This window comes from Otolemur garnettii, unplaced genomic scaffold (assembly GCF_000181295.1).
Source record: "Otolemur garnettii isolate 467f Iridium unplaced genomic scaffold, OtoGar3 scaffold00003, whole genome shotgun sequence".
In the NCBI taxonomy this organism is placed as follows: domain Eukaryota; kingdom Metazoa; phylum Chordata; class Mammalia; order Primates; family Galagidae; genus Otolemur; species Otolemur garnettii.
Window position 1 is genome coordinate 6387928 of NW_003852398.1, and position 24763 is coordinate 6412690.

At 43.2% G+C, this 24763-nt stretch overlaps 1 protein-coding gene across 4 annotated transcripts in view; it reads right to left on the reverse strand.

Annotated features, from left to right (window-relative positions):
• The window catches only part of KCNIP1 (potassium voltage-gated channel interacting protein 1), a 374830-nt gene that overhangs the window by 40349 nt on the left and 309718 nt on the right, over positions 1 to 24763 (reverse strand). Inside the window, exon 1 of one of the 4 annotated variants that reach the window (XM_012807354.2) lies at positions 16082 to 16190. The exons of the other annotated variants lie outside the window; for them this stretch is intronic. Coding sequence (XP_012662808.2) covers positions 16082 to 16190 — 109 coding nt within the window. Of the gene's footprint in view, positions 1 to 16081; positions 16191 to 24763 lie in introns of those variants that run through there. 4 annotated transcript variants of the gene reach the window in all.

The following is a 24763-nucleotide window of genomic DNA, read 5'->3' on the forward strand; positions in this document are numbered from 1 at the left end:
CCAGTTCATAATTGTCTTAAATCAGAAGCTTCTCCAAGTGCTCATCCACAGTAAAATAGATGATAAATGGTTAGCACATTCACACAGTGAGATGCCACACAGTAACGGGAATGAAATCCCTCACAACAGCGTCCAGCAACATGGTGGAGGTAGGGGCAAAATCAAGGGAAATTAATCTGCTGTTAGAAGTCAGGGCAGCAGCTCCCTTGGGCAGTAATAATTCAAATGGAGCAAACAGGGGACTCTGGGATGCTTTAATATGCTTCCCCTCCCTTTTCAAAAATCTGAGTGTTGGTTCCATTTGTTATGGTGCAGGTTATATTTTAAGTACGGTTTTAAGTTTTATTTTGCCTTTGTTTTTAGTTAGATGCAGAAGGACCTGCTAGGAGAGTGTTGTGACTATCTGGATGAGGGAGAGGCAGATTTTGAATCTCTGACAGAGAGGACCCAGCAGGCTTGCTGATGTTGGGTGGTGGTGCCAAAGGGATCGGGAGGGAAAAAGGAAGATTATTCAGGCTTGAGCAGCTGTGGGGTGGGGAAGCTGTGCTGTGAAGTGGGGAAGGCTGGAGAGACCTGCGTCCCACATCTCCGTACCACTGACCCCACCGATGGGGCTGTTTCGAGAACGGTGTTTGGTTAGCGTTGTCTTTCGCTATTGTAAGTCACTAACCCTGTGATCAGTCCTACAGAGCTGCGTTACCACGCTTGTGCTCTACAGGTTTCATTTTCTTGAGCACAGTTCAGAATTATTCGTTCTTCACACTCAACAGCTTTTTGCAGAGGGGGCTCACGGGCGTTTCTCACTTGGACAGCACTTCTTTATTCTCCTGTGCCACATTTTGTGCACAGACATAATACGTGCAACCACTTCAGGTATTTTTCATGGTTCCGGGTGTTGAGATGAAAGAACAATTAAAAGGAATCTCTCCAAGGAAGATACTGTGTTGAATGCATTTCCTATCCTATAGTAACCAACCTCATAAGTATTATTATTTTTTAAAATCTCATTTTCTTGGTTATTAGTCACTCAAGTGACAGAGGTGGAATTTGAACCTTAATGATGCCACACGGCTTCCATGTAATCAGGGATAAGGGGTGGGGTATGTTAGGGGGTGACAAGGGCCTTCTTCCCATTTTTGTCTGTGTGATAGAGGAGGGACGTGCTTGGAAGTCTCCAAAAGAGGGTTTCTCCAAGTTCTGTTTCACCATATTTAAAAACACTTGCCCACACTATCTCTTTATAGGATAATAAAAATGAACCATCTGTGGTTCATTGGAAAACATAACTCAGGCTTATTAAAAATATATGAATTTTTACTTTAAGATGGGATGGCCATATTATTCAAAATTGTAAGCCAAAATGTATTATCTATTATTAATTTATTTTTAATGGACATCTTTCTTATAGATTAGCATTCTAATTACTTCTGAAAAAGTGGGCCGCGGTGAGGGGAGTTTTCCAATTAAAATTGTCCTGAAGATAAATTGAGGTCCTTGGCTGAGAGCACTTCAGCATTCTCCCATCCTTGAGCAATAGCGGCTGTCATCCCAAAGGGCCGGCTGGGATTTGCATCTGTGCTGGATCTGCCTGAAGAATTTGGGGTTCTTCTCAGGAGTGAACTGGGGTGCTCTTGGCCACCATCTTACTGAGGCTCTGTCCAAAAGTCACAGAGATGAAGGGCAGGGCCACCTCCAGCCTGCTGCCTGCCGCTGCCCCTTCTCAGGCCCCTCTGCTCACTGCTTGCTAATCCTTTCTCCACGCCAGAAATAAAACGTGTCTGCGTGTTCTATGACAGGGGAATTTATGGGGGTCTCTCAAACACTTCATATAACTGAAAAAATCTTAGCGTTTATAGTTTGACTGAGACTTGTTCATGTCCATTCAAATCAGTTCATGCGGACTGAGAGCATTCTGTGCCCAGGAGTTTGCACTGGAAAGGGCAGAGATGTGGGGAGAGCTGGATGCAGCACCCAAGGGTTTGAATGGCTTGAATCTCATTCCTCACTCACTTTCTGTGAGGTTTCTGCACATACCCCTCCTGCCCCGTGGTGTTGCCTCATCTGCGCAGGACACTCACTTCTCAGGGTCTTCCTGAGGATTAGGTGGATATCTGGAAGATGGCACTTAGCGGATTGCAACAGACGATGGCTCCTTTCCTCCCCACTCTGGTCCATCGCTGTGTGAGGATGGTGGCCTGGTGGGCTTTAGGACATCCTGCCTGGGTGTCAATCTGGCTCCATCTTTAAGGGACAATGTGTGTGTGTGTGCGGTGCAGGGAGTGCTAGCGCCGGGCAAAGACTGGGTGGGAAGCTGGACAAATGAAATGGGAAAGCTCGGTCTGGCTCACATCCCTATTTCTGGGCTTTAATCATTTCCATTCTCTGGGTCTCAGTTCCTTCTGCAACAAAAAGGAAGTAGGGGGACCCTTATTCCTACTTTTCTAGACTTGAGCAATTCTCCTCTTATGTTTAATTTATTAATCAATTATGAATCCTGTCTCCAGAAACTTCTCTAAAGTCATCTTACATCTATGCTATTTTAAATTTATGTAATTTTATCTTGAAATAGTATGTTAAGTGTAATAGTGGGGGGAAGGCACACTCCTTTTGATCAGCCTCAGTTTACTTCTTTTATCCTTCTAATTTTAGTACGTTCAGGGCTTGCTCAACATTCGTGCATTTGTTAACAAGCACATTCGCATGTCCACGTCCACTATACTCAGGTTTAGGGAAGAGAAGATATATAGAAAAGAAGGTTACTGGACATCTACTCTGTAAAGATACACTAAGCGCTTTCACATTTGTTAATCTCCTTTTATCTTCCCAACAATCCTGGGAAGTGATATTAGTATCCCCCACTGGCCATTGAGCAAGTTAAGTCTCAGAAAGCTCAAGTGACTCCTAAGGTCACACAGAACGTAACTGCTTGTCCTAGCATCTGAAGTTGCTTCTTGCTTTCTATAATTAGCTGACGTAGCTTTGCAATGCAGGGTGACAATCTTGTAATGTTGTGCTCACCTGCTTTCTGCCTCTCCTCCCCTCTTTATACATTAGGCAGATGGACGTTATTATTCACCGAGTGGCTCAGCATTGATTCTTTGCTTCTCCAGGTCTCAAGGAATTTTTTTAAAACCCTCCTTGCTTTCTCTGCAAAGGCTTAGGAAAGGCTTGGCGTGGAGACTCCAGGGGAGGGGTCTATCAGGAGTCCCACCTAGCATCCTGCTGCTTCTTACTGCACTTGGCCAAGGTGGCACCTAAAGATGAGGTGCCGTGACTGCTGCAGTTTGATGACCCCCGGCTGAGCAGCAGCCTGTACATTCAGCACCAGGCGTGTTTAATTGCATCTGGCCCCCATGAGTGCATTGCATGTTTGGGGATCTTTACTTAGGTGGTTCTTAGGAAAAATTGAGTTCATGTATATCAAGCAATTTTTGAATTATGTCTCTATTAGCATCTGTGAATCTCTCCCTGGGGAAGCCAGGAAAGCTCGATTAGTTGAGCAGTTTAAAACAGGATTAGAGGAGGCAGTGGGGGAATATCCCATAGGGAACAATAATTATAAGCAGCAGTTCCATATAAACAGGTCTTAATGTGTTTTCTATATTGAATTCCTGAGAGTGGGGATCTTGAGTGATGTTTCAGCACCCCCTCAGGGCCTCACCCCTGCATACTGGCACATAGGAGGGCAAGTGTTTGGAGCTGAGGAGGAAGGCTTAGGGGACCCCACTGGCTCCTGGGGCACCAGAAGCCTCTCAAGCTCTAGCAAGGTTAAGCCAGTGTGGTTGTGCCCACTGGCTGCCTGTGGGCCCTACAATAGTATTGGCATTGTTGTGTCATCTGAACTTGGGCAAGTCACTCCCTTTGCCTCTGGAATATTTACATAGTCTTAGCATTGAACTTGAATTTAGGATTCTTGTACGATTTATTTCAACAAATCTTTCTAACATCCTGCAAGGTGAGTTATATCACCTTATTTTACAGATGAGGAAACTAAGTCTCACGGAAGTTAAATATCTTGCCCAGAGTCACTAATCAGCAAATGGCCGAGCTGGGGATTATATGCTGATCTTTGACTGTAATTCAAAGGGTTATTTCCATGACGCCAGATCATTTCCATGCTCCTTAAGGTACGGACCTACTAAACATTCTGTGAAACACACCTTTTTGGCACTAGAAGCTTGGGGTTCTTATCTTGGGTTTTGTAATACCACTTCAACTCATTTCCAGCAGCCATGGAAATAGAAATCCTGCTCATTAGTTTTGTGTTTTATGTCTGTTGCTGGCTCCACAGTCCCGGGGGTTATGGTTTGGGCTCAGAGCGTAACCCAGAGGATGCACCAGTAGGTACCCTAACAGACGGTTGTTATGCTGATGGTGCCATAGAGAAATGACATGGCCCCAGCTGGGTCACAAAATCCCTTCTATCCACTTTAAAAGCAATTTGAAAAAGCCTTAGATACCATCCAGTGGTTTCCAAACTCCTATAAAGGCAAGGAACTCTTTAAGGAAGAAGACTGTGCATGCACGCTAAGTATGTAAAACAGGAATGCAATCAGATGCTTGGGACAAAATGGGAGACTGGGAGAATGTAGTTTTCCTTTGCTAAATCCCATGAGTGGCCCTTAAGGGAATCTTGCAAATCACCATTTGGAAACCACTGATCTAATTCAAGCCTCTAATTTTACAGTTGGTTAGAGTGAGCCCAGATGGGGACCCTGATGTGCCTGAGGTCTGTGGTTGAGGCTGCCTTCTAAGTCTACTGACTTGCCACTTGGGAATCTTTCCTAACCTTGCAGAAGTGGCAGTGAGCTGAACTTGAAGGAATTCTTAGATTCTTTGCTATGAACAGGAGGGTAATTAGTTTGTACATGAATCCATTCATTCACCAGCTTTTACTGAGTATTTGTCAAGTAGAACTTGCCCTATTCTTGGAATATCCTCTGAAATATCAGATGACTCTAGGGCAGGTTGCAGGGGAATGGCAAGCTTCTGTAAATATTTAAGATGTATATTAGTGAGGAAATAGAGAGATTTGGAGAAGAAGTCAGGCTTTGGAGGAGAAAATTCCCACTGGAAATGAGCAAGAGTTAGCTCTGTATATGCTGTGGGATGGGAGGCTTTTGAGGGTGAAATCGGAAGTCTTTGTTTTGGGCTCCAAAATGCATTCCAAGGAATGAGGAAGCTTTGGGGATAAATCCCTGCCTGGGCCCATGATTCGTTAATTACTTATTCACTTATTCACTGCTTAGAGGACTTGAGGACCTACTATGTGTTTGGCATTGTGTGGGGCAGTATGGATGTGGGTGAATACAGCAAACACATCACTGCCTTCATGAGTTAGACTCTCCTCACCCCTCCCTCTTGTCTGTAGGGTAAAGGCAGACAGTGCAGGCTTTGCATAAAACCCTAAAGAAAGGTTTTAGATTTTCTTTTGAACAGAAAAGTATTGAAATGTTTCATATAAGGGGTGCCTGATGTGACATACATTTAAAAAGGATTATTCTGGACAAGTGGAAGCAAGGAAGTCAGGAAAGGGGCTCCTAGGCTGAGGGGCATTATGGTCTAACCCCTGTCATTGGCATCATCTCCAGCTCTCCTTAGGGTACACATCAGCTCCCAGGGTCACAAATGTCTTGTCTTTTCCTGAACATGCTTTTTTCTCCTTTAAATGCTTCTTTAAATACACACACTATTATTTCTGTTTAAAATGCCCTTTCTTTTCTGTCTCTAAGGCTCCTCTATTCAGTCTTCAAAACCCATTTAAAATTTTCCCTCTTTTGGAAGATTTCCCTGATCTCTTCATGGCAGATGTGGTCCTGGTTTCTTCTGTTGCACAGCTTTCTGCATGAATCTCTGTTTTGTGGCTCAGCTACTTACTAGCTACATTGCTTGAGCAAGTTATTTGACCTCTATATACCTCAGTTTCCTTATCTGTCAAATAAAGAAAACAGTAGTATCTTCCTTATAGGATTGTTTTGAGGGGAGAGTGACCATGCACATGGAGTATTTTGTGTAGGCTGAACGCAGCTGTTATTAATACTCCCAGTGTATTACAACTATGAGGCTGACTATCTGAGTGTGAATGCCCTTTGAGGATGGAGACATGGCTTATTCATCTTTGTATCTCCCGCATCTGTTCTGGAGTTGATTGACGTATAAATGAACAAGCATAAGAAGGAATGGGCTTCTTGCCCTGGCAATGGAGGCCCAGCCACTATTTTTGGTGAATTGCATCATGCTTTAAAAACTTTCTTACTCTGTAAGCCTATCTTTCTCTTCTCCAATAAACTCTGTTTGATGCTTGCTTTACTTTGGAGTGTCTGGTCATTTTTTGACCAAGACCACTCCAAGAACAGAGGACTTAGGCAGTTTCCTGAAACCCTGATATTTCAGAAGACCAGCAGCTGCCTTGAAACACAACAAATACAGTATTATTGTCATCCTCATTGTGTACATTAAATCACAGAACATAACGGTGCATTTTACAAGGGTACATGTTAAATTTACTAAGTGTAGAGTATAAACGTCTTAACACGATAACTAAGAAGATGCGGTGAAGGCTATGTTAATCAGTTTGATGAAAATATTTCAGATGGTATATAAAACCAGCACATTGTCCCCTATAATTGCATTAATGTACACAGCTATGGTTTAATAAAAAAAAATCATAGAACATACTCATCTTGCCTAATTGAAAAAACAAATAAATGATATATAAAAAAAGAATATGTCATTCTCTGACTGCCCACATTTCCACATAGCCTTTGTTAATTTTCCTGGGAGCAAAACTGGCTTTCTCTAACTTTAAGAGACACTGAACATTGACCTGTGTCATGTATTGCCCTTAGCCCTTGATTCTCTCCCTCTCTCCCACCCTTCCTTCTTTCCTTCCATCCTTTTTTCTCTTTATTCCTTGGTTTTCTTGGGTCTCCTATTACCATACTTAATTACAATGCTAATTAGACAGCTTGGTTGAGGGACTGAGGTAGGAGTCAGCCTGTATGACCACAGAACAGGGAATGTTTTTCCATAGCATCAGCCCTTTGGTGGTGAATGGTACAGTGTGGACGTGGTCCAGAGATTCCCAGAATCAGATCTTTCTTTTCCTGGAGCAACCTCAGGGCACTGCCCCCCTAGGCCACACTCTGGCCAGGCACATGATTACAATGACTTGGGGACTATACCTGATGATCAAGGAAGGCCTTGGAAAGGTCACTATTAAGTGTCACTAAGTAATATGATCCGGAGGGGAGACATATCTTAGGCTGTCTTTTGAGAATCACAGCTGTGAACCCAAGTTGGAACTGTCTGGGTCCTTTCTGTCCTTCTTCCCGGGTTGACTTGGTTTTGTTTCTAGACAGTGATTGGGAGGCGTGGCTAGGCGGGCAGTCATGCTGCAGTGAGGGAGAAATGTAACTTTTGCTTAGAATATCCTGAGAACTTGGTTATTGAACACAGCCAGTGAGTGGGATGGAAGTTGATATACATAAAACAACATAAATGTCCCCAAATACATTCCAAACTCAAATCTAGCTCAACCCTTCATTCTGCTTAGCGACCTCTACATCTTGGTCTTGACCTTAGTTAGGACCTAGGTTATGTTTTGTTAAGCCAACCTCTATTTATGCACTTCTCCCACTAGAGCCTGAGATCTGGGACCTGGCTTCTCGAGTTTGAATCCCAGCTCCCTGCCCTACTAGCTGTGGGAGCCTAGGTAAGTGCTTTATCTTCTCTGTGTCTCCTCTGTACAATGGGGAGATGATGCTGCCTACCTCATAGTCACAAGGGTTAAACAAAATAATATGTATTATGAAGTACGTAACGTACATAAAGAACTTTGCTTGGCACATGGCAAGAGCTTAATAAATATACCTATTATTATCATACAGTCGAATTTCTTTTTCTCTTGGAAAATATAAACTACACTTTGTTTTAACCCTGGCATTGCTGTTTCATATCTCCCTTCGACCAGGCCACCAGCTGTTCTCTGTCTTCAGTTGGATAACTCAAAGTCTCTTATAGATAGTCTTTGTACAGACTCTGAGGCAACATTGAGTGAATGGTTACTATTTTCCGGGGACATACATACATTCTTGTATTTCATCTCATAAAGCCCAGGTGAGGTGGTAACAACTCAGCCAGTTTGCAAATACAAAAGGTGAGTTAAGGAGCTGAGGCCCATTCCCGAAGGTAATACACACTGAGCAAAATGTAGTGTTGGGGGCAGCGCCTGTGGCTCAAAGGGTAGGGCGCCGGCCCCATATGCCAGAGGTAGTGGGTTCGAACCCAGCCCCAGCCAAAAATAAAAAAATGTAGTGTTGGGATTCAAACCCTGCCGTCCTACTCGGTGCTGGTGCATCACAGAGTATATAGCGCACCGGCTCCTCCCTGAAGGTAACTTCCTCAGGAGGCACGTGTTAGCATGCCTCGGGGAGGATGTGCGGTCGCCTCAACTATCTTCTCTCTAGCTTTTAAAATAAACAAATGTAGGCCAGGCAGGTGACTCATGCCTGTAATACCTGCACTTTGGGAGGCCAAGGTGGGAGGATCACTTGAGAATTTGAGACCAGCCTGGGCAACATAGCAAGAGCCCTATCTCTAAAAAGAAAAAACAAAAACAAAAAACTAGTCGGGTGTTGTGATGTGTCCCTGTAGTCCCAGCTACTCAAGAGGCTGAGGCAGGAAGATTGCTTGAGCCCGGGAATTCAGGCTGCAGAGAGCCATGATGATATTGCGCTCTAGCCTGGGTGACAGAGTGAGACCTTGTCTCAAAATAAATAAAAATAAACAGATAAATAAAATAATGCAAACATGAAAGTAGCTAACAGTCTGAAGCTCATATGCTATGCTAGCTCCATAATTTTTTTAAATAAAGATTTTACTAAGGCTCTTCACACACATACTTCATTGACAAAATAATTGCATAAGAAGAAATCTGTTTCCTAAGAATGATTCAAGAGCAGCTGGAGTCCAGAAGGCACAGGACATAGGCTGAGTAAATTTGGGTTGAGAAAGATTAAATGCAGAGAAGTCAGGGAGAGGGGAAGGAGGGACAGCCCAAGTGGGTGCCCCAGGGCAAGGCCTGAGTAGCAGGAGAGAGGTTTGGGGCCCTGGGGCTGCAGAGTGGGCAGGGGAGGGAGGGAGGGAGGAGGGATCTGTGACAGCTCTGACTTTTTAATCTTTGTTGCCTTGAGGGAAATAAAGTAGAGCTGCTGCTGCAGAGCTCACTCATTTCAGGGCATCTGGTCACTGGAGCGTGGCATTGAGGATCCTAAACCAAGGGCTGTGCGTGGGGCCTGAGCTCTTCATTCCAGAAACCCTCAGATGCCCAGCCCCAGGGATGACTGAGGAGGTAACTAGACTGACCATTCTCTACAGCCAGGCGAGTGGGCCTTCCCAGTCTGGGCTCTGCGTGGACTGGCTGTGCCTGGTGGGGGCATGCTTTGGCCACAGTTCACGTGCAAGGCCAGCTGCTGTGCCTTGCCTTTGCAGTGTGGGGTCTCTGGAGTCACAGGACACAAAAGCAATGGCAAACTGTTAATTAGTTAGGCAGACTCCTAAAGGCTAATGATGATAGGAAATTACTTAACTTGGACATTCAAGCGAACCACGGAGAGTAAAGCGCTTGCCTAAGCTGGCCGCGTCCCTTCCTGTACTGCCTCCCGTGGCTCCTGCCCTCTCAGCCTCTCCTTTTGACTCTTTCTCTCCTGACTTTTCTGAGTGCTGCTCTACTCTCTCCTATCTTTTTGTTCTCGTTCTCCTATCTAATCTCCCCTCTTCTCCTATCTGTCTAATCTTATCTGTAGTTACAAGCCTACAACATAGGTTTATTTCACTCTTTTAATAGATTTTATATTCATTTTCCTTCTTTTAAAAATCAGGTGGTAATTCTTCTAGGCCAGTCCCCAGGCACCTGTCTCATCATCTTCAGCTTCTGAACACGACCCCCTAACATAACAGAACTTTGTCTTGGAGATAGAAATGGGGATGAGAACTACAAGCACACACGGGGCACCTTCACTTGATCTGCATTATAAGGGACATTAAAAAAAAAAAAACCAGTGAGAATCTATTCATGTATTACCTAAGTAGTTGAATATATTAAAAAGGAATTTGTTTTGCAAAAATTGGGTGAGCTGAATATTTTATGTTTCTCTTTCTCTGAAGAAGCTCAAGCCAGCTGAATGCAGTTTGTTTTTACTTATACAGGCCTCTGTTTTTCTCAGAAGCTATAATCTTGGATAGAAGAAGACATTTTAAAAAGTTAATCATGCTTGCTTTAACAGACTGCAAATAACGCCTATTTCAGTCTTTATATCTAGTATCTTCTGCACTGCATTTTAGGAGAGTCTCTCAGCAGCAGATGAGTCTAGGTTTTGAGTGGGCAGGTGGCAGAGAAGCATCAAGAGTCAGTCTTACTTTGTTGGCCAGACTTGGGGTATCCAGGCTGATCTGGGTCTGGGCACCTCTGGGTGTTTCTGAGATGGGAGAGACTGAGAAGGTTTCTCAGCACAGAACAAGTTTTCCTTATTGGAGGACCAGAGGACTTGCTGCCCTCTTGCTGGACATATAAGCAGAGAAGTTTTAGAGGAAAAACTGGGAGCCCACCCAAAGTAGGAGATAGGGTTGTTCTCATGGGAAATAAGAAACTTCAGGAAAGCCTTCCCATTCACCTTGAAAGAGGTATGTTCTGGGAAACTTGGTAGTGTAAAAATGATAACAGAATAAACAGATCAGGCAGATAAATAGGAGGAAGGGAGAAGTAGAAGGAAGTCAAAGTGTCTTTGTCCTCTAGTATTTCATAGAAGGTGGGTAATAGACACTGCTTAAGGCCAATACTTAAGTAATCAAGGATTAAATGTGTTATTTAAAGTATATCTATATCTACGGAAGAACTAAAATTAACAAACCAAATCTGGAGCTAGAAAGAGGAAAAAGAGAAAAGAGAGAGAGGTTTAGGGTTCGGGTCATAGAAGAACAAATCTGCTCTGAGGTGCCAGGTTCTTCTGTGACCAGCAGGGTCCGAGATAAAGGAAGGAACTTCTGCAGACTGGTGCTGGCAGGAGGCCAAAGATGGTACTTCTCATCCTCCTTGGAAATGCCAAGAGAAGGTGACCTGAGTCTTTATATTTTCCCACATTCTGGATCAATAGGTCTATCAATTTCTGAACTTCAAGTGTGTGTATTTTGTTTTATATTATATTGTGGCAAATGAAGAAACATTTCAAGAGATCTATGTATCATATTCCTAAGGCCATCATAACAAATTGCCAAAAACTGGATGGTTTAAACTAAAAGAAATTTATTCTCCCATAGTTCTGGAGGCTAGAAGTTTAACATTAGACTCATTGGGCTGAAATCAGGGTGTTGGCAAGGTCATGCCTCAGGGTCAGCAGATGACTCTAGGTTTTGAGTGGGCAGAATTAGGGTGTTGGCAAGCTTATGCTTCAGGGTGAGCAGAGTCAGGGTGTTGGCAAGGTCATGCTTCTGACCTATGTTGCCAGAGGGTCTAGGCAAGATTCCATTCCTTTCCTCTTCCAAGTTCTGGTGACTGTCAGCAATCCTTGGCTTTTGGCCACATCACTCCAGTCCCTCCCTCCATCCTAGCATTGACTTCTCCTCTTCTGTCTGTGTATAATCTTTGCCTCTCTCTTTTGACATTTCTGATGGCATAGAGGACCCACCCAGATAATTCAGGATAATTCTCTCATCTCAAAATCCTTACCTGAATTACATCTGCAAAGAGCCTTTTTCATTATAAGGTGACACAGGTTCCAGGGATTAGGACCTATTATATCTTTGGGTGGCCATTATTCATTCCACAACCAAACTATATTTGTTTATGAGTACAATACCAATAACATATTCATTGCATAGAAATAGCAGTGCCTACAATGCTCTAGGCACAGTTTAAATGTACAATTTGGATAGCAGTAATTGCCCTAGAGTGGGATTCAGAAGACTTGAATCCCGAATTTGACACTTTCTAGCCATGAGCCTTGAAGTCAAAACCCCAGAGTATCATTTTTTAAAAACTTATAAAATTGGTTTGATAATAACATGAGACCTTTAAATTTTATAGGATTGCTCTGCTATCCAAGTCAAACACTGGTAGGCAAGGATCTCATAAGCTGTGAAGCCCTAAAGATGTGCTACGTCTGTAAGAAACGGTTAAAGCTGGTTGGCTTTGCATAAGCCATGTTTCTAATCTTTTGCCATCAAGTGGATTCAGCAAACCTCCGAAGTAATGTTGTATATTTTTTGCAATTTAGAATGCATAGAAAATTAACTCTAAATCCCCAGTGAACACACCTGGATTCTCATGATTTCCCCACAAAATTTTCAAGTCATTAAAATTGTTATTATTTTTGGCTGTGATTCTTGCTTATCTTGAAACATTCCTGGTTTCATGAACAAGTTATAGTCAGAGGCATGCCCCAGTTACTTGATATTAAGACAGATATAAGATACAGCAGGAAAACCTACTTAGAGAAAGACTGAGATATACCTTACTGCCTCAGTAGATGACGACCTGGAACTGTGAATCACTTCTGAAATTACCATGGCAGAGCTGGTAGACATGATGCTTTGGGACAGAGTGTTATCACCTGGTGAGGGCAAGGTTGCATGATGTTGGCCCAGCAAGCAGCAGGTGAGAAGAGAGATAGAGAATTAACTAGTAGTGCTCTGAGAACTTTCCTGGGGGGTGGGTGGGCAGTGTTAGCTGTGTGTCTTCCCCCATGCTTCTGCCATAACTTTTCCTCTCTGCAGCCCCTGTTAGCCTCTCTTTACTGGGCATGCTGATGAGCTTTATTGATTAGCAAGCCCTGGCAGTGAAGCCTGGGTATGCATGATGACATAGTGTACAGAGATAAGGTCACCCCATGGTTCCTACCCCTGGAAACGTCAATGAAAACCTGCAAACTCAAAAGGAAGAATTATACTGTCCAAGAGGATGGATGGATTTTTAACCAAAGGCATAAAGCATGGATTTTGCTTGTTTTCTCTGATGACCAGGACATTCTTTTGATTGGCATGATCTAAGACCAAAAAAGAGTAAGGAATTTATGAAGCACCTGCTATGTGATAGGCAAAAAGCATGACATTTCCCATATGTCATTTCCTTTAATCCTTATAACAATCAAAAGAGCTTTACTGCTCTTGTTATGAATTGAATTGTGTCTCCCTCAAAGACAGGTTGAAGTCCTAACTCCAACTTCCTTAACTGGAATCAGAGCCTTTGTAGATATAATCAAGTTAAGGTGATTGGAGGTGCACCGTGGTACAGTATGACTTGTGTCCTTAAAAGAAGAAGAAATTGTCATATGAGGATAGAGAAACACGGGGAAGGTTGGTCATGCGAAGTGGAGGCTGCCACAAGCCAAAGAATACCTGGAGCTAACAAAGCTGGACTTGGCAAAGAAAAAACCTTTCCCTGGAGATCTGACTCTAGGGGAGTTTGTCGACACCTTGATTTTGAACTTCTAGGCTCCAGAACTGTCTGTTATTTTAAGCCACCCAATTTGTTATGGCAGTCCTAGGAAATGAATAAAACTACCGTTCTCGTTTGTCTATTTTGCAAACGAGGGAAGTGAAAGGTAGGGAGGAGAACGGACTTGCCTACCACCCCACACTGCTGAGTGGATTGAAACCCAGCACTTTTGACTCTGAGCCCCACGTCCTCTGCACTATTCCAAAATTGTTCCTGAAAAATAACACAAAAATAAGACCAAAGTCCTAAGAAAGACTACAGATGGGTTTTTCGGAGATGTTCCACTGCTCTCCTTAGAATGACTGCATCACACCACTCCTGAAGTATTTAGTAGGAGGTGGTATTCTCTCCTTAGTACTCGAATGGGTGAACAGAGTTTCCCATATCACACACACATTACGATGGTGTTTTGAACCATATGGTGAAGGCCCTAGCATAAGGGCCTATGTGTGGTGTAGACTCACGGCCTCTAGATCCCATCTGGAACTAGCTTACTTGCTGAGGTACTTGGTGTACAGAACAGAGGGTGAAATTTTAGAGACAAACACTTCCACCTTGCTGTTGCTGCATTTTTGGAAATTTTATTTAACTTCTCTAAATCTGTATTCTGCCTTATATAAAAGGAATAATGACATCTACCTTCCAGCATTATGTAAATTTTTTTCCCACAGAGTGTTATTTTGGAGGTTACACTAGCTTGTGTAAATAAAAGCACTTAGCATTCTACCTGAAATGTCGTAGGTGCTGAATAAATGTTAATCCCCTTCTCTTCCTTTACCTAGATTCCCAGAAGTAGTTTTAAACATATGTTCTCTAATTTTCACCTTAAATCTCCTCATTACTCTAACATTAGATGAATGATTGATATCCTCTGCGATAATAAAACCAAAAGCTAAGGCAGCGAAAGGGAGATAGATGCTTATTATATAGAAAGAAATAGCAGGAGGATATTTCTACTGCACATTTAGCCTTATGAAGACGTAGGAAATTCTTGCATTAATTTGTAACCTCAGGGGTAGCTGTTCTAAATCTCTGAGCAGGAATAGAAAGTGTTCTTGGAATCCAGTGAAGAACAGGGGCTTTGCTCAGTTGTTACGGATTGGCAGGCTGAGTTTGGATCTTTGGAAGGGCATATCAAAGGGACTAAGGGCCAGGAAAAGGCCCTATGTACACGCAGAACTATTCTTCCAGAGTGTTAGATTTGAGGTGGTTTTTGAGAAAGAAAAAGCTTTCTGAACATGCTCAGCTTTCAACCTTGGAAGCAAGGTCATAGAATCATAGATTCACTAAATTTTAGCTAAAGCCGAAACACCCTTATAGACAGGGCTAATATATATAGAACATCTTAAAACCAAGCTGGTCTGGGTGAAGTGGAGCTGAGGGAGCTCAGAGTCTGGCTAACCATCCCCACCCACAAAACCGAATTCAAAGCAACCTTTTGGTCACTCTAGAATTCCATGGAACAGAGATCGAAAATTATCACAAGGAAATTGAGACCCAGGTTTTAAAAAAATGACTTGCTCAAGGTTAAACCAAGATAGATCATGGCTAGAAATCAGATTTCTTGGCTCGTAGTCGTGGGCTTATCAACCACATCACATTGTGCTTCAGTTTCTGGTCTACTTCAGCTTTGGTTGACTTTTTAGCTAGTTCTTTGTCTATAAATGCATTTCATTATTACGTTTGGTTTAGTCACATGTCTCTTAGAAGAGAAATGCTATCTCTACCATGCAGTTATGAAAGAATATACATTGTGTATACATCAAAGATACATTATTAGAAGTTGATATTGTATAATCCATTCCTTGCCAAATTTGTAATCTTTCCAGGAGACTAATTTTATGTGATAAAATCATATCGACAAACTATGTTCTATTTGAAACAACACCTCAGGCAGCGGGAAAATTAAAAAAAAAAACCCTCTGCATTTCTTGAACTCCTTTTATTTTGGAAACCAAACTGCTAACTTGCTAACCACAAGCAGAGTGGTTAACCTGGGTTTATAACCACATTGTCATTAAGGAATAGAGCTAAAGTCACAGCTGAGGAGGTGGTTTTCAAAACAAGGGTTCTTCTGAGGGTTGGGGGTTAAGAGCTGGGGAATGAAATCGACATTTGTTAAATGTTTTCTAATAGACACACACTGAGATCAGCATTTTACAAAGGTTTTTATCCCATTGTAATCTTCCTAGGTACTTCTTAAACAAAGTCAACATGAGGACTTTTACAAGTGGTAGATTTCAACCAACAATATAAAGAGTTATCAAACACTTTCAGAGAGAGTTCTGATGTGCTGTGCTGGTCTCATAACAGCTAATAATCCATCAAGACCCACACGCACACAGGGCCAGAAGACCCTGACTCCCTCCCATTCTCTCCCCCTCTGGACGCGTCACATTTCAGCACGACGGACAGCGCCACTGGGGCGGCGGGAGGAAGGCGCGGAGCAACGCCCAGCGGTTACAGCCCGGTTTTTTCAAATCTCTTGGGTCTCTGTGCCGCTTCCCGTGCCTTTTCTAAACGACTTTAGCAATGACCAAGCCGGAAAACACATTTGTATAGAACGGGGAAGCTCGAGGGTTCGCTTACCGTCTGACAAGTCAATCAGTCCCAGGTAGTGCAGAAGTTTCAGAGAGGAGCACACGACCACCACTATTCCCAGCGTTTGCAGCCCTTCCGACTCGCCCTCTGCCCACATCCTCGCGGGACCCGGACGCACCAGCAGGACGCCAGGCGGGCGTCTGTCTACAGCCTGAAGACCACGCTCCCAAGCCTCGCTTCCTTAAAGTACACGGTTTATTTTCTACCAGTCTCTCCACCTCTTTCTCTCCCTCCCTCCCTTCCACTCCTCCCGCTCCCTCCACCTCTCTCCCTACTCCTAGCTGGCAATCTCTATGTCTCATAGTAATCTTTGCTTTTATTTCCTCTTTTCCCAAGGCGCTTTCTCCAAAGGTTTAATCAATCCCCAAACTTCCGCGAGCTGAGCGTAGCCATCGCTGGCAAGATCTCGTGGCATATTCTCTTGGCAACTGGGCGGAATGTATGTTAGTATAGATCATTTCAAAGACATAAAGGGAGAGACTTACTGGACTTACTGCTTTGGATATCAACTAGACTCTGAGATGAAATCTATTTTTCCCCAAGGGACAACAGTTTTTCTTTATTTCCCCAGTGAAGCACCAGGCAAGCTGATGGCTGGAACACAAGTGGTCCCTGCTCTGGTGTCATGACGTGTCCGGGAAACCATATCACCAGGGAATTTATTATAAACTGGGCTGAGCACAAAGTTATATTTGTCTGTAGGCTCTTCTATCAGTATAGAAATTATTAATGGGTAGTCAGGCTAAGTAATCATCAGGCAGAGCTGAACGAGCAAATCCAGGAAAGCAGAAGACTGATGCTGTTGGCGTGTCCTAGAATTTTGGGCTCTAGGGGAAACTTTACCCCCTTTCTACTCTGAAATGTCAGCAGTGAGCCTGGTGGTGGAGGTGTCTGGAGTGGTGAGAAGGGAAGACTGGAGACTTAGCATCGCAGAGATCCAGTTCCTGAATCTCCCGGTTTCCCTTTCTGTGAACAAACTTGCCTTAAACAAGAGAACCTAGGAAGAGGGTGAGAACAGAGCAGGTGCTTAAAAAGTGCTGGTGTCAGATTTTGAGAATATACTATGTTAGCAACACTGGGGAAAAGGTCCTCTCAGGAATCACTGATAGGAATGTAAATTCAGAAATAAAAATTGTATATTCCCTTTGATCCAGAAATTTTATGCACCGAAATTTTACTTGTAGGGATGCCTGCACATGTGCAAGGCTGTTCCTCGCATCCTTGGTGATAACAGTGAAAGACTGAAATGACTTCTGTGCTCATCAGTGAGAAAACTGGTTAAATAAATTATAATACATACATAAAAGGAGTACAAGTAGCATGATACGGCACAGCTATGCATCTTTCCTGGAAGAATACTGAAAATGTCCTGTTACAGCCAAGGACACAGTAAATAAAGCGGGTAGACAGCCCTCAGAATGAAAGAAGATATTTGCTGGTTATGTCTCTGACAAAGGTCTAATAACCAGAATCCACAGAGAACTCAAACGTATTAGCAAGCAAAAAACAAGCAATCCCATCTCAGGGTGGGCAAGAGACTTGAATAGAAATTTCTCTAAAGAAGACAGGCGCATGGCCTACAGATATATGAAAAAATGCTCTCCATCCTTAATCATCAGAGAAATGCAAATTAAAACTACCTTGAGGTACCACCTAACCCCAGTAAGATTAGCCCATATCACAAAATCCCCAAACCAGAGATGTTGGCATGGATGTGGAGAAAAGGGAACACTTTTACACTGCTGGTGGGAATGCAAATTAATTCATTTCTTTTGGAAAGACATCTGGAGAACACCGAGAGAACTAAAAATAGACCTGCCATTTGATCCTACAATTCCTTTATTAGGTATTTATCCAGAAGACCAAAAATCGAATTACAACAAAGATATTTGTATCAGAATATTTATTGCAGCCCAATTCATAAATGCTAGGTCATGGAAGAAGCCCAAATGCCCATCAACCCACGAACGGATCAATAAATTGTGGTACATGTACACCATGGAATACTATGCAGCCCTAAAGAAAGATGGAGACTTTACCTCCCTCATGTTTATATGGATGGAATTAGAAAACGTTCTTCTTAGCAAAGTATCTCAAGAATGGAAGAAAAAGTATCAAATGTATACAGCCCTACTTTGAAACTAATTCATAGCTTTTATAGGAATGTCATAACCTAATTATAGCCTTAGAATATGGGAAGGTGGTGGGAGGGGGAGGGGAGGGGGTGTTTGGGGGAGAGGGAGGGTGATTGGTGGGGTCACCTCTATGGTTTATCTTACAAGGGTACAAGTGAATCTTTCTAAAAGCAGAGTATGGGCTCGGCGCCTATAGCTCAACCGGATAAGGCGCCAGCCACGTACACCTAAGGTGGTGGGTTCAAATCCCCAGCCCGGACCCGCCAAACAACGACGGCTGCAACCAAAAAATAGCCGGGCGCTGTGGCGGGCGCCTGTGGTCCCAGCTACTTGGGAGGCGGAGGCAGGAGACTCGCTTGAGCCCAGGAGTTGGAGGTTGCTGTGAGCTGTAATGCCATGGCACTCTACCCAGGGGGGACAGCTTGAGGCTCTGTCTCAAAAAAAACAAAAACAAAAACAAAAAAAAAAACTCTAAAAGCAGAGTATGAATGTTTTAGCTCAATAACTAAGAAAATGACATGAAGGTTATGTTAACCAGTTTGATGAGAGTATTTCAAAATGTATATGAAAACATCACACTGTACCCCATGATTGCATTAATGTACACAGTTATACTATAAGAAATAAAAAAAGAAATGTCCTGTTAATTGAAAAAATAAGTTGTTTTGCATATTACCATTTTAATATTGAAAAGGGACACACCCACCCACATACACGCAAACACACACACATACCACGACATGCTGGTATATACACAAAATATTTTCAGAAGGGTACACTGACAATTGAGAATTTATCTCCTATCCTCTAGGGAGAACTGAGGGCCTGAGTCAGAGGGTGACCCCGTCGTTGAAATTTTCTGCCACGTATGTGTGTAGCGGATCTAAAACAGTAATAAATGTGAAGGCTGGTCTCTCCCTCCCTTCCGTCTCTGTGACAGGGAAGACACAGTCTACATAGCTGAGTGAGACTCCAGAAGATCTCTGCTCTGCTCTGCAGCCCTCTTCCTAGTCCTATGAGTCAACCCCCAATTTCAAGGGTGTCTGGGCAGTGGTGTCCTGGAGTCCGCCCGTAGCGAAAGCTCAGTGCTAAATATGCAAGGAATCTGCAAGGTGTTTGATAAACCTGTGGTAGCTTAAATCAGGCAGAGGAGGGATCTTGCACCAGGGAAATCAGTAAATGCTATCAATCGGTGTTTCTTCCCACTCCCCACTGCCCCTGATTTGCCAGGATACCACACTGCCATTCTACATCCCATCTGCCCGGAAGAAAACCTGGAAAATGCCCTGCCTGGTGATGGGTTTGGTCCCCTCCGCAGCCCTGGCCAGTGTAATACTCCGTCCACTGGGCTTAGTGGGACTTTAGGCATTAGCATACCCAGCCATGAGGAACTAAATTAGAAGCAGGGAGACTTGCAAGTTTCTAGAAAGTTAATACTTCGTTCTCTAGCTGGTATCGCTTCTGGTTTCTACCTCCTCCTTCCTCTCTCTCCACTGCTTCTTCTCCAGCAGCTCTGGGAAGCTGCCGTTCCTGGCTGTCCCACCTTTGCTCAGGCAGGCTCACTGGTCCAGATGGCAGCTCCGGGCGGATGCTCTGGTCTCAGGTGCTTTCCTGGGCTTCCATCCCACATTTGCATCTATTGCCCTATTTTACCTCACACACAACATGCCCCGTTTAGTTCCACCAGCAGGTAATACTGAGCAGCTGTTAGACGCAAGGCCAGGTGCTAGGAACTAGATTTAATCTCTTGTCGCTTTCTGGTATTTCTGGGAATGAATGATGCAAGAGGGGAGGGTAGTGGTTCCCACTTGCTGCTTTCCCATTATCACGTGCAGCCTTTCTCAACCTGTGGGTCGCGACTCCCTTGGGGGTCGAACTCCCAGGAGTTGCCTAAGACCATCCTGCATATCAGATATTTAAATTATGATTCATAATAGTAGCAAAATTACAGGTATGAAGTAGCCACAAAAATAATTTTATGGGTAGGGGTCACCACAACGTGAAGAACTGTATTAAAGGGTCGTGGCATTAGGAAGATTGAGAACCACTGATGTAAAGACTTAAATTCTTCTAAGAATTCTGACCTCAAAGATAAGTCCGTTTTCCAATTGTCTCCCAACCCTGAACTTTAGGAACATCTGTGTCTCAGGTGAGTCACCTCCGTGGCAACCAGAAAGATTTACCTAGTATTTCCCCCAAATTTTGAAGTGTCATTTCTTATCCCTGAGAAACTAAGAAAGAAATTCAGGCCTTCTAGGAGTGGGTGTCTGAGTATCAAGTCCACGTCTATCTGCCTCAGAGTCCATGCTCTCCTCATGTGTCCAGCTAATGAGAGGCGAGTCTGTGGTGTGGCATTGGTGAGAGCTATGGGAACTGTGTATTAGAGAACCTGCCTTTCCCCACATCACAGTTCCATCCAGAGTCATGCGGTTTCTGTGCAAACCTTCCTGCTACATGTAATTCACATTCAGATCTCTCTAAAGTTCCATCTTTAACTTAATGAGAAACTTGTGCCCTAAGTGGGGTATTGTGGAGTCTGTCTCACAAAGTACTTTGTACTATTTCCACATAGATTGTGAAGTAAACCTGTTTGCATTGGAGATGTGAGCCTGTACAAATTTTGACACTTCTCTTAGTAATTTGTCTGAAATTACTATTTTTTGGCCAAGAATTTTCACTTTCTTAGCCATCCTCAATTCCTTATCAATACTAGTGGGCATCCCCCCACCTTAAGTTGATTTGCCACAAACAAAGGTTTGATCACTTGTGAGAAGTTCTCTTTGGGTGAGGATGGGTGGAGGGGCGCTTAGCTGAGTTAGAGACCAGATCTCTAACTTGTGTTCTGCTCCATCTAGACACCAAAAAGCCTGGTTTCCAATCTAGATCTTCACATCTTGACAAATGAACAATGGCCATGGTCTTCAGGTTCCTCAGAAGTCTTGGAAACCGAGGTGGTCAGACTGATAACAAAAGTCTCTGGGTTTGAATTTTAACTCTGTTACCTATTAGACGTGTGACCAGGACAAGTCACTTAAATTTTGGAGCCTGTTTCTTTACCTAGGATAACAATAAAACCCACATCACAAGATTGTTGCAGTAATGAAGCATGATAATCCCGTTACCTGCTCAGCACAGTCCTTGACACCCAGGTAAAACCAGTCTGGTGTAGGGCTCTAAAGCACAGCCCCCGGGCCAAACTCTGAAGCCTGCCTCCTGCTTAGTTCTGTGCCTTTTGTTGAGTTACTGAACGTTTCTGGGCCTAAGTTTTCTGACCTGTAAAACAGAGATAGTCTCAGTACCTACTTCAGAGAGTTGTTGTGTAATTGAAATGAATTATCAAATAGTAGCTATTCATAGAAAGAACTGTGTCAGTATCATTATTACTATTATTATTCATAAGCTCAAGTGGATAATAATCAGATAGGTCCCATCGAGAAGTCATAGATGTTATGTATTGATTAGGGGTTTGGATCTGGGGAGAGGAAGGAATACTATTTGAGGAAGGAGAATCAGACTTTCATTGGAAATTGCTGGGTGCTTGAACTTCAGTTCTCTAGCCGCAAGTCCTCCTGCTAGGCCAATGTTTTTAGCTGGGTATGATTTGTTGCAGTTTAAATCTCACTTGAGTGTCTGCCCCTGGCAGTTACAAAATCAAATTCTATTTTAGCTCACTACTTCTGCTGTTCTTGGCTTGCTTGTTGGGGTGTAACCTGGAGTAAAGAGAGGGGCCTTGTGGTGCTGTGTCCTGCAAGGCTGGAGTGGTGCAGGTGGCTGACTGGAAACACGTGTGCAATGTGACATCCACATTCCCTCGACTCTCGGGGCTTGCTACTGGTGTCTGGGTTTTCTGAGTGGTTCTCCTGGTAAGGTACTGTCTAAACCTCATTTAGAAAAACTAATTTGGTAGGATCCTAATTTTCTAGAGTGTTCTGCTGCAGTTGGTATAAAAATATTGCAAATAATTGCATTTGGAGTTTTCTTTTCTTTAGAAAGTATGAAAGAATTCCTCAGAGCCCCATCTCAGAGCTTCTGATTCTACCAGAAAGGAAATTATTTAACTGCAAGATGGTTATGGTTCAGAGAGAAAATCATTACCATTCCCATCACCGGTCAAAACGGGAAAATTATTCTTGCGTTCTTAACCTCATCTTTATCTTGGCGCCCTTTCGAGGGCACAGGCTGGGTTTCTTTAAATTAGTTTTATAAGGATGACGATAATTGTACAATAATAAAATAGTGACACTGTTCCTTCCTTCCCCCCCTCCCTTTTTTCCTCCCTCTCTCCTTTCTCAGATATTCATGTCCACCTGAGCTCTGGGTCTGTGCTAGACAGCACTGATGGATGAAAGTCTTAACCATTAGGAAGTTCACAATGTCGAAACTTTTCAGGGTTTTTACTTCGCAAAGTTCCGTTTAGCTTTTTAAATCTCTTTGCATGTTGCAGTTTCGCAATAAATATTTGTGGAAGAAGACCACACCACTCTTCATACTCAACGTTTGGATTAGGCTATGACACTATTTATTTCTGTTTTACAGATGAGGAAGCAGAAGCAAAGAGAGGGAAAGTGAACAGGATTTGCATTTTCTGTAGAGGGAACACTGGTATGCTGGGCTCTCTGCAAGAGGTTTCTCCTTTATCTTAGTTATCACAACAACCAATGATGTTCTTACTGGTGTCACCTTACAGAGCAATTTATGTATTTATATATTTATTTTTATTAAATCATAAACACTTAGATCATGTACACATTAATACATTTCTGGAGTACAATGTGCTGATCTTATATAGAATTAGGAATGCTTACCTCACACTGGTTAATATATACCTCATTTTGTTTACTTAATTATTGTGTTAAGACATTTATACTCTATACTTAATAGATCTGACATGTACCCTTGCATTACGCACCATAGGTGTGATCCCATCATTCACTCTTCCTCCATCTGACCTGTCCCCTCCCCTCCCATCCCCCCCTCCTCCTTCTTTCATCCCGGCCCATAGTTGTGATCTAGTCTTCGTATGAAAGTGTGAGTACTGAGCACATTGGCTATACAGAGCAATTTTAGACAGATGCTGAAAGGAAAAAAAAAAGCCTTTCGGTACTTTCTGGCTAGAAGCCTGGCTTTCAGATGACACCATTTGGAAGAGGTGTCACCCTCTAACTGGCTTCCCATGTAACCTGACCGGACTGGTTCTCCGTCTCCCCAACCCCCCAGTCTCCCTCAGGGGTCAACTCTCAAAGCCGGATATGCTCATTTGATTTTATCATTTAGCTCCATGGAGACGAGGGGGAAGGGTTGACAAATGGAGAGAAGTTTCCTGGGTTTTCCCCTTGCATCCTAGAACACCCTCAGGATAGATTATTCCAGCAGTTCTCAACCTGTCCCCACCCACAGGGACTGTATTAAACGGTTGCGGCATTAGGAAGGTTGAGAACCACTGGATTATTCCAAGGACCTCAGAAAGTCAATATTGGGAGGACCTTGAACTCTACTTTCAGAGTTCCGTGTCCTTTGGGATGGACTTTAAGACCCACAGCCCCCAGCTTTCAGGCTGCAGGACTCAAGTTTCACTCTGCATCTCATCAACAGCCTCCTCCCCGACTGTGGTTCCAGGCTGAGGAGGTGGAGATGTGGATCTCTCTGCTTAAAACAGGCAGGAGAACAGGAATTGATGCTTCCTGGCAGGGAAGAATAATGAGTGCATTCATTAATGAGTGCACAGTGTTCCTGTCGACTGTCAGCCTAGTCATTTGCTGGTTTGAGCAAAATTTAACTGTTGTCACTGGAAAGCTATTTGTAAATAAAGCCAGTGAGTAATGGCATTTAAATATCCCCTGACATATTTCAGTTTTTATCTCCTTTGCTTCTCAGGAGGGATCCAGGCTCTGTTGGAATTTCAACAGAAATTCCAATTAATACACACATTTGTAATCAAGACTGTGGATTTAAATGAACTAATTCATTTCCCTCCCTCCCTCTCTCCCTTCTTCCTTCCTTCCTTCCTTCCTTCTTTCCTGCCTCCCTCCCTCCCTTCCTTCTTCCTCATTCGTTTCTTCCTGGCCAGGCATGCTGTTAATACCCCACAGTGCACAGAACAGTCCCTGCACAGTAATTAAATACACGATTCTGTCTCAAAATGTCAATAGTGCAGAGGTGGTGACAACTCACTTTAGAGAGTACACCTAGAAATAGAATTCTTGCATCACATGGTCTATTCATCTTCCACTTTACTAAGTATTGGCAAATTGTTTTCCAAAGTTTTGTTTTTACTAATTTTTGCCACAGCTGGCTCCCCTACTCCTATTTTACTGATTAAAACCTGAGGCTTTGGAGGGCTGGAGAGTGACTTGGACAATTTACAAAGTGACAAAAATATTAATAAAGGTTTGCAAAGAAATCAGTGTTTTTTCTTCGCAGAGAGGACACAGCAAAGGAAAATAAATTTAGTCCTTCAATGCAAGAGACATTTACCAAGTTTCCATTATGTGCCAGAAACTATACACTTATTTTCTCAGATCTTCCCCGAACTGTA